At 35.3% G+C, this 10,969-nt stretch overlaps 1 protein-coding gene across 2 annotated transcripts in view; it reads left to right on the forward strand.

Moving 5' to 3' along the window:
* LOC103479641 (laminin subunit alpha-3) overlaps nt 1–8,334 on the forward strand; it is a 69,721-nt gene extending 61,387 nt beyond the window's left edge. For both annotated transcript variants that reach the window (XM_081598785.1, XM_081598786.1), the window contains exons 70-77: nt 2,055–2,188; nt 2,298–2,478; nt 3,778–3,936; nt 4,023–4,188; nt 4,500–4,648; nt 4,858–4,951; nt 5,781–5,900; nt 7,166–8,334. In XM_081598785.1, the coding sequence (XP_081454911.1) occupies nt 2,055–2,188; nt 2,298–2,478; nt 3,778–3,936; nt 4,023–4,188; nt 4,500–4,648; nt 4,858–4,951; nt 5,781–5,900; nt 7,166–7,308 (1,146 nt within the window). In that variant the 3' untranslated portion in view covers nt 7,309–8,334. The remainder of the gene's footprint in view (nt 1–2,054; nt 2,189–2,297; nt 2,479–3,777; nt 3,937–4,022; nt 4,189–4,499; nt 4,649–4,857; nt 4,952–5,780; nt 5,901–7,165) is intronic.
* The last annotated feature ends 2,635 nt before the right edge of the window (nt 8,335–10,969 follow it).

Consider the following 10,969-nt stretch of genomic DNA (forward strand, 5'->3'; position numbering starts at 1 on the left):
CATGCTTGATTACATAATCAAAGAAAATGTGCTCTAATCATAGCTGATTTTAGCAGCCGCTTCCAACACTTTTTAATCACCTTTTTCTAACACTCTTTCATCTGTGTGAATAATAAATAATCATGAAGTTGCATTTCCGGCTAAATGTGTGAATGACGTATGCTGAACAGTTTAGCTTAAGAAGCCGAGGTGAAGCAGAGACACCTGTTAAAGTGTGCAAATTCACGGAAATATCCGGAAGAAAAGAAATTCTCAAAGAGATGTGTTGCTGTAATCAAGTGCACAGCATCGGCTGAAATGTTAGGGGCGAAGTGTGAGTATGTTGTGTATAGTCACGTAGACATGAGGTTAAAAAGCTCGAAAGGCATTTTCAGCTTTTTAGTTTGCAATAGTACCAGATAGAGCATCAGACTTTGGCTTTTTCATTTGAACTGAGTTAGCCCTAAGATTTCAATGCAACTATTCCTGCAAAGGTTTTGAGCAACTATCCATTTGGTCATTTTTTGCTTGCATTAAAATAACTGGAGAGGCAGTGAAAGTCCTTTGACATTTCAAATGGTTAAATCTGCACATTTTAAAGATGATTTTAGATCCCAAAAATCTAGAGAGAAAGGAAAGAAAGAGATTATCACAACAGAATTCACACAATAGTCCTAAAACTGAATGATTGGAAGTACTAATTTACATAAGAATACATTAAGTATCCACTGAAGGACAAAAAAAACAGAGACCTTGAGAAATAGCAAGAGGATTACTCACATAAGCCTCACCTTGAGGTAAAAATATGTAGACTTTTCTTTACTGTCACCTCTGGATTATCTTTTTTTAAATCAAATCTGCAACACATTGATTCCACTAATCACCCTTGTCCTTGCTTGCTCATTCTCACTGTAAACAATATGGTATTTTGGTTTGGAGCCATATATTAACCTTGATTCACAATAATTGAATAAAATGAATAATGAATTATCAGCTGCATGCGGGGTCACAGAAGTACAATAATATGCTGCCACTTTCACGCTACACATGCAGACGCAAATAAAAAACAAAATCAGGTAATACAAAGTTTAAGAGTGAAAAAGTGAATTCTTATGAAGCTTTATATGAAAGTGGGAAGAAATGGGTGTCACAGTAAAATAGGGGGACATGGGCTCATATCTGTGTTTGATTTAATTTTTATTAGAACATGAGCTAGATTGGTACAATCAATTCTAGTGAGTTGGTCATAAAGGAACTGAGTACATTCACTGATGAAAACCATTCAAATTCAAAACTATGAATGGAAACAAACAGTTTGCCTCCTAAGGACAGTGTCCAACTAATTCTTATCATGACTTAACTTGGTGAGTGGATGACAAATAAAATCTGAATTTGAGGTTTTTTTTGTTTTTTTTATAAACTTGCACTAGCCAATTGGCCAGTTATCCACTGACTGATTCGTAAAGCGCAGGTCATAGGCAAAAATGTATATATTTTAAAATTCATTAAATGTGTAAAATCAAAGAACTTCCACTGTATTTGGCCTACTAAAAACATCAATCAACAGCATGTCATTTGATGCACTTCCTTTATTTGAGCCAAAATTGGATAAATATAACCTTCATGGTTGAAGGCAAGCCCTTTTAAATAAATACTACATGGGAATAAAAAGAAAGTCCCATTAGTCTGACTTTTATTGTGAAGTGAATGAACTGGGATTTATTATATTGCCCAAATATCTGAAATTTCCAATTAAAATTATTTAGTTTTGGGAAAATGTTTTCTGAAATTTAAGATTTAAAAAATAGCAGGCATTCCTTTTAGAAATAAAAACATAGCCTAGTAATAACACAGACAAAGCAGGCCTATTAGAAAAATAAAAATCTAAATCTAAAGTCACAAAAGCTTCACATTTGACAGAACACATGCTTGTGATAATTTTTGCAACTCAGAAAGCATGCTGCCTTATTTCCCAGCAGGGCGGGAGCCATCCAGAGACCTGCAACTGATAGGAATTCAAATATCAACTTGTATTAAAAGTCTTCTCCTTTTTTTGTTTTTGTGCTGCTTTTCAGGATAGCGTGAAGCAAATAATAAATGAAAGCGCCTCAGTCTGTGAATTCCCAGCCAAGCTTCAACATGCTTATCGCATGGGAGGGCCTGTGAGCAGCCTGAGCTACAGCCTACCATTACAGGTCTTGCAACCCAAGTGAGTGGCCAGTTTCCTTATGATCTCACATCTATGAATATCAAGTGTGCAAATAAAAACCAGAGCTGTAATTGAGAATATTGTTGGGTTTTTTTTTTATCCTATCCAGGCCTCACTTCTCTCTGGATGTCAGGACTCGGTCTCCTGAGGGCCTGCTATTCTTTGCAGCGACCAGAGGAGGGCAGTCTCATCTGGCGTTGTACATGTCTAAGGGCAGGATCAGACTCTCTGTGGGAAAACAGAGGGAGATATTCAACAGAGAGAAGTACAACGATGGAAAGTGGCATTCGGTCAGTAAATATACATCACCGTATACAAGCCTCTGTGTGTTTATAGCTGAAACTTGATGTTTACATGCGGTGCAAAAAAAGACTCTTACCTCTACATGGGTGAAATAACATCAGTCATAATCTTTTCTGTTTTAGGTCAGGTAGAATTACTAAAATTATTTGCATTTGCCAAATATCGGAATAATAAGCTTGAACAGTTTACATGCTACATTTTCTTGGTAGTTGATAGAGTTGTCCTTGAAACTCTTTAGCGTTGGTTGATCTCTTAGGATCTCCTCTCACACGCTTTTTTCTGTGCTCTGCTCTCAAATTTTCTCGCATGTAAACATGTGTAAATATGTGATACACATGTGTATCATATGTAGAAATATGTGAAATCCGTGTGAAAAAATAGGTATGACATGTTTTGTTTTTTGAGGTCTGGGGAGGGTTACCATGAGACTTCTCAAAATCCTCGTTTTTCATGTGACTCATCACTTCACATGTACATAATTTGCTCGTGTGATTTTTGCAAGTAAAATTTATGGGATTTTTCTGCAAGGGGATGGTGATAATGGCCAATTTTTGTTTAATCAGACATGTTTTGAAAAAATCATTTGTGTCCACTTCAGCATTTAAAATAGCATCCTGTCTGTCTATGTCGGTTTTAGTGTGATGATGTCATTCCTCTCTGATTGGCCTTTCAGCTCCTGTTGGTATTTCACTACAAATGATTGCATTCGCTTAGCAATGCAACTTCAGCCTACAATTTAACATAGCCCCTTCCTTTTCTCAGATGTTAATGCTCACATTTGGAAACAAGCATTCATTTCTGAAAAACATAACCCGCCTCATACCTATATAGTACCATGGTTGGACATTCCTGTTGTGTTTATACATGTGTAAAGTGTAGTTTTGAAAATGAATGTGGTAGAGTCAAGGATTAAAAAATGGCATTTATTCCTCCTGATAGCTCAGCAGATTTTTCCCCCCCATAAATTCACAAAAGAAACCTGTGTGTTTGAGATGTTCCCTTACAGCAGTGCAGATCTGATTTCACACCAGGAGCTTGCAAAACCATAATGTCATTGTCATTTGGATTATAAATCCTCTCATTATTCTTAAGAAATAGAAATAATTTTAGTAATCTTAGATAAACAACAGAAAACATTTAGTCTGATTTGCAGAATGACAAAAAAGTTGTGTTTTTTTTTCTTACAGTTTTATATCCGGTTTCAGCTATATTGTAGCAGCCATCTGCATCACTCAGTCTATTTTGCAAACCAAAGCAAAGCATGTGTTGAATGTATTTGTCTGTAGGTCATGTTCAGTTTGGAAAAGAAGAAATTCCGGTTGATTGTAGACGGGATCAAAGCTCAGGATGGTCAGCTGACTACCTCCGAGTTGAAGTCTATGCAGCAGTTCCTCCTGCCTGCATACCTGGGCAGTGCGCCAGAATCCCTTCAGAAAGAGTTAAAGGTAGCAAAATACAGCTAAATTCAGTTAACGTTTCTGGTGAAAAATTGTGGCTAATTTAGTGACATAAATACTACTTTTACTTTCAGTCAAAGGCTCTGCCAAAGCAAAGCGTGTCCGGCTGTGTGCGTAATTTTAAGATGAATGGAGCACTGATGTTAAACCCATCGTCAAACTACGGTGCAGGACCCTGCTTTGAGGGGCCGACACAAAAAGGGGTGTATTTTGCAGGAAATGGAGCACATGTCATAATCAGTAAGTACATCACTTTTGTGCTCTTTTACTACTGCATTTTTATTTCTAATCTATGGTTTAAAAGAACACCATTGGTGCTTCACTTGAGCAAATGAGGTATAGTTATATAGTACTCTGTGAATTGGATGATGGTGATGATTTTTTTTTTTTTTATCTTATGATTTAAGCCTTTTAAGGACATATTTCAGTATATTAGAAAAAATGTTTGATTTAATATATAAAAACTAGGAAACTCAAAAAAAAAAAAGTTTTCTCTTCATTACTTTTTTTTTTGTAACTCATATTATCTGCATTTGTTTTCTGTATTTCAGATGACTCCTTTGTTTTTGGTTCTGACCTGGAGGTGCTGTTTAACATACGTCCCCACAGCCAGACTGGACTCCTGCTTCATGTCGGTGATTCCAGCAGTCATGTAAACACAATGGGCCACTTTCTCAGCATCTATATGCTCGGAGGAGAGGTGAGAATACTTAGATGCTTTCTGCTGCCATAGAACCGTCTTAAATGTTTGGCCATCTTTTTAAGCACAGCTGAGGTCGTTTCTAAATGAGGTTGGCTTGGTTTTAAAATTGGTAGCTTCAGAGTCAGTCGATTCTACCTTTGTTATCAAAGTTGACTTTATTCGAATGGGGTTAACAGTGAGACATTTGCATATGTTTCTATTTGCAGGTGGTGGCGCACGTGAACAACGGAAAAGGAGAGTACATGACATCAGTGAAGCCAAAGACCTCTTTATGCGATGGAATATTTCATAAAATTTCAGGTGAAACAAAACGTAGAATTGTACTAATACCCAACACAAATATCGAACCAAATGTGAAATAATGCTGTCACGTGTTTTTAACTTAGACCAACAGTGAGGAGGACAAAGAAAATATCTATTGATTATGGAGCAAAATATTTTTTTTTTGCACACTTATGCAGTGTCACGACATTTAATTCTAGGGTGTCACTTTTTACCGTCTTCTTGTATTTATGAATAAAGCTTTGGAACAATGGCCATGGTCAAAAGATTCTCAGATGTCTCACATGTCAAAAATACTATTTTATTTGAACTGTGCTGAATGGTGAAAATGCTTATTTCTACTGTATAAGATGCTATGCTATTCAGTATATTTGCTTACAATAACTTCATTCACTCTTAATATAACAAATGTCAAAAAATGCCCATAATTTTTAGCTGATAACTAACGGATTTGTAGTCAGGATTTGTAGTCAGGAACAAGTTTAAAAGCATCTTCTGTCATCAAATAACCTAGCATTTAATTTTTAGAATCAGTTTATTTCCTCAAAATGAATTTGCAGAGATGACCTCTGCTCATCCCGGCCTTGATGCTTTTCTCTTTGGGTTCAGGTTTTAGTAGCCTCAGCAGTTTCCTCAGTCATTTTGTTTGCTCAGTTAAGACCAGTAAAGCTGACTCATCTGAAATGGAGGAGTCATTTTGTTACCAGAAAGGGTTAATATTTTTTTCAGCTGAAAGCTGTGATACCTGCTGCTGCACTGGTAAAAACATAAGTAGTTCAGTGAAAAAGTGTTTATTTATGTGCCTGTAATGACTTGGCGTCAAATCTTTCCTCCCCTTTTCTCCCAGTAATCAAGAGAAAAAATGTTGTACAACTATCTGTGGACACATTGGACAACTACAAGATAGGTCCACCATCTTCTACTTTCCCTTCGACCAAAGATCCTCTTTATGTCGGTGGCATTCCTGGTGAGTATCGGTGTCCGAAATGTTCTTAATTTGTTAGAGCTTAGTGAGATTCACAATTGAATTTCAGAATAAATTATAAATAATTTTAAAAAGAAATATGATTATCATCTGGTAAAAATGTGCAAAAAAGGCAGAAAAATAATTATCTTTTAATACACTACCATAATTTTAAAAACAATTTCTTAAAACAAGAAATAATCTATTTGTTTGTGTAATTTTACAACAAAGCCACTAGTAACACAATAATTGAAGAAACGCCAGTGTATGCTGATCTTCATAAGTCATAAAATTGCTAAAGGAATAAAGCTACTCAGCTAAACTCACTCATACATTCACTGAGAGCAACATTTAAAAAGCTTTAACACCTGAAACTAGAAAAAAAAAGGTTATCGTCATCATACAGTCAGTAGGACGGTTAACAAAATCTTCAAAAATTCATTGTTATAAAATTGTAGTCAAGAGTGACATCTTGTGATCAACATGTCTTTATAATAACCATTAGTTATATATGCCATCCAGCTGTTAGGGAGAAACAGACACTCCCGGTGGATCTGATGCAAAACAGTTTTAGGTTCAAAAACACCTTAAAGCCACTGTTATGTACAGCAGAGGCAACTATCATTATAATTATCAATAGTATAACATCTGCTAATAATATTATCAATTCATGCTAAGTTAAATGTAATCAAAAAAATACAGTAATAACTTCATGTAAAAAGGATTTTATGCCAAGTATGTAGGCCACATGACCACTGTTTTCTTCTTGAACTTTAGCACAATTCACTGAGTGATCTACCCACCAAATCCACTTCAAATAAATACATTTCTAGCAAACATAACATTAAGAATTTATATAGGTAGGTTAGATACTGTACAATACAATACAATAAATACATATTAGATTCAAAAGTAATTCTCCAATTGGTTCCACAACCATAATTAATTAGAAAGTTTTGCATAGCGCAACTCGTTGAATGAATGAATGAATGAATGATTAAGATGGCTGTTATCCACTATGCATATACTCGATCAGCAAACCGCAGAGTAGGAAGGAAATACAGTAAGTTATGCAATTTATTTATTTTTTTATATTGATTTTTTTTTCTCAATTACATAAATTCACAGTATCATAGTGGGATTATACTATTAAAATAAAAGATGAATTTGTTTTAGGGTTTAATATAAGACGACCCTTGAACAAGCCATCATGTATTAAAACAAAGTTAGCACAAATTTGCTTTCTACCTGACCATTTCTTTTTACAGAGACACTGATGCAGCAGATGCTTCCTGTCAAATCCTCCTTTGTGGGATGTATCCAGGACATGAAGATCAACGACGTATCAGTCTCCTTCCACAGGTCATCGGGCGTGTTTGGCCCTGTTAACCTCAAAGAGTGTCCGGGCTGAGCAGTTATGGCTGAACAAGCCTTGGGACCACGTCCTCTACCAACTATGTGCAATCGGTTAAAAGACAGAGAATGTGTCTGTGTGTCAGAATGCGTGGTGTGTGTCTGAAGGAATGTGTGTGGGGGTTGTGAGCAGCAGCTTACAGGTTTATCATTTTAGCTGCTCTATATTTATTCCGTGACAAAATCATATATCGTCATGGCACCAATTCTTGGACAATCTTCCTAATTGCAACACAACCTGATGCATGTCTCCATTGATTCTTTGTCAACAACCAAATGCTACTGAACAGACTGGTGATTATTGATCAGGGGAATTCATTATCAAAAACCCAGCACTTTAAGAAAATAAATGCTGCCTTCTCAGACGGTGCTGCAGTTGCAATGAAAACTAGCTTTGTTGTCAATTGTAGTTTTTTTTCTCTGTTGGACTCCAACTTTTATCCTAGAATTATTATGTTTACACCTGTGGTGCTTAAGTCATTGCTGTTTCAGGGGTCTCCAAGCTACAATCTATTTATTTCCACCTGCCTGCATGTAGAGTTCTGCTTTGTAACTGGTTTAAAACACCTGCGATCCTCACGTTTGATCTGAGTTACCTTCCCATTTTGCATTCCTTTTGCATGAAAATTATGTTCTCTGTCGATTTTTCACACCATAAAAAAAAGCATGAATTTTAATTCCTATTTATTCAATTTTTTTCTGATAAGTAATCTTTAATTTATGACATTAACATAGCTTTCAGAACTGCGGTCAGTCATGAATTGGGACCATTACAAAAGAGCTGCGAGCAATTTAGCACAGAACTAAATGTGTACTAAAGATGCTTAAATTCCCCAACTGGTGTTTACTTTTCTGTTTTTACATTCATACCACAATTATTAAGAAATGCGTTATAAGAATGCATTATATACTTGGACGCATTTGGACATGCATTCCTGCCTTGTGATGACTGATTTGTAAACCTGTTCCATCATTGTTTTTGTAGTTCCTGTGGCAATAAAAGATTATTTGATTTGTGTTTAAAGTGGCAAGTTATTATTTTTTTAAAAGTTTTTCATGTTGCATTTCCTTTGGTCAGATTAATAAAGCTTCGTTAAAATTGTGATAAGACTGACTTATAAAGTAAAACAGGTAAAACCTATCTCAAAAATACAGCACATTTTCATTTGTATCACCATCACTAACTGAATTAGTGACATATGTCTACTTGATATAACAGTATGTAATTGGATATAATCAGAATAGCATAAAAACATTCATTTGATTTTTATTTTGAAGTCTAAAAGGTATTGAATTAACATGCAAGCTGTTTCTTTGTGGTAAGGGATGTGTACAAATTTGATTTGGCATGACTTTCTTTTCATGCATGGTTTCTTGTATTTAAAGGTCTCCCATCCCACATATACTATATTTTCACCACATTCAAGTCGGCTCTTTCAACTCCAAAGCAGCTCTCCAGATGTGTTTTTTTTTCTCCTTAATTTATTATCCAACAGAAAAATGTTGCAAAATGAATGAGAGCTCATAGTAGGAAATGACTATATTTAACAGCTCTTCTTCTGGGTCAGCGTAAAGTGAAATATGCATTTTCAGTTTGAAAATACCACGAGTTTATTTGGCTTTTGATGGTTTAGACTTACAGATTTACCTGCAGCGGGAGCTTTTATTTCAGAAATCTTCCCATTTTGTCTGAAACTTGTGTTTGTGTTGAACCAGCAATCAGAAGACATGATTCTGTTACATGCCATTTTACTGCTCTAAAGTAATGTGTTTTAAATGTTTTCTTCTGCGAAAAACACACCAGCAATAAATCTCAAGCTCTGAAAGGAGTGAAGGGATTATTTAAATTCACAAGGGGGCATCCTGAACTGTCTTACACTAAAAGCATAAAAGAGAATCAATCCCAACCATAGTTATTGTTTAATAACTATGTAAAATGTAGAAAATATGTGGCATTAGTTACACACAGAACATTTACATTTTAACACTATTTGTGGCTTATGATTGTATAAAAATATAATAAAGAAGCTCTTTGCTTGCTTATATTCTGTATTGTTCAATGACCTGAGAGACTGCTATGATTTTTCCCACTCCATGTATGGGAAGCACTGTGCTGCCATGACATAATTCAGGATCACAGCCGACAGCAGACAAAACGTTTTTAGGGGGTGTAGCCACAAAGAGCTGTTGTCTTGCATACTTATACACAAGCATAAAACAAAACACCATGTTGTTTTATGCAACCACTGCATATGATCAGTTCAGCTTTGCTGCTATTTTAAGTTTTTTTTTTTTTTCAGAACACTAGAGAAAATTCTGTTTTTATTTTGTAATTTCACAACCAACTTTTTTTAAAATAAATGGTTCATAGTTAAGTAAGAGACTTGAGAAATGATAAATATGGTTGAAACTAGATGATTTAAAAAAAAAAAAAGTGGATCTGACTGGCGGTTTAGCTGAAGGCCGAGTGTCTGTTTCTGTGGAGATCACAGTTGACATTGGTAATGATCTGGATTCTGACCAGTAAATAAAGTTTATTTAGTTCAGAAACATCAAAACGACAAGAAGTTCATGATCTACATTTAAATTAAATCCAAGCTGAACATTTAATTAAGATCTGTTGACTTATATCTGCAAAAAAATAATGAAAGAAAAAGAAACATTTATCTTACAAAACTTTATTGTACATTTTTAAATAAGCAATTCATGAATAAACACATTATTTAAAGACGAATCAAAACACACAGATCTATGGACAGTGAAGAGTTATAAGTTTCCTTAATGACACACTTAAATAGTTATTACATAAGTTATTTATTGTCATTTACATACATTTTTACTGTTTCTCTAAATTTGTCTAAAACTGTATTATTTCTTAGAAAATTTAAATTTTGAAATTTTGAAAATTTAAAAACATCTTTGGTCCTATATTACAAAAAAATAAATATAACATTTTGCTGGTTCTCTAAATTATTCTAAAAATATATAATTTTAATAGGACATATAGTCCTATTAAAATTAGTTTTATTAGAGGTTCAGATTTGTACTGTTTCTTTGCAGTTGGGCAATTTTTTCAGGTTTAGCTTTATCTGTTTAAACAGTGCCTATGCTTGGACAGTAAAATTTCAAATCTGGCAACAGTGGCTAGTGGCGCCATTTTTGTTATTAATGAGCGTGACGCGCATGCGATATGCTGAATAAAAATATGACGCAGCTTCCACATGACCGTTTTTAAAAAAGATGCGGTTAGCATCTGGACTCTTAGGGTGGGTTCACACTGCAGCCTGAAGTGACTCAATTCTGATTTTTTGGCAATTCCGATTTTTTTTGCCAGGGCCGTTCACACTGCCAGTAAATGCGACCTGTATGTGTTCTGCATGCGCAGTAGAGGGCGCAATAGCGTCAGCGTTCTCAGTGTTCTGCCAACTGCCATAAAAAGAAGAAGTGCTCAGTGTTTGCGGAAGTAAACATGGAGGCTAACGGTGGAGCTTAGCTTGCACATTTGGAGTTGTTATCCGGCCGGAGCAGCATATTAACAACTTCATCATTATATAGTCCGTCATGGTTGTTGTTTTTCTTCCCACTTGCACATATCAGGACGCAGAATAGTGAGATTTGTTGAGAATCAGTGACGTTCAGTTCGGATGAATGCGGCCAGG

The sequence above is a fragment of the Poecilia reticulata genome, chromosome 17 (assembly GCF_904066995.2).
Source record: "Poecilia reticulata chromosome 17, P_reticulata-male-v2, whole genome shotgun sequence".
Lineage (NCBI taxonomy): Eukaryota > Metazoa > Chordata > Actinopteri > Cyprinodontiformes > Poeciliidae > Poecilia > Poecilia reticulata.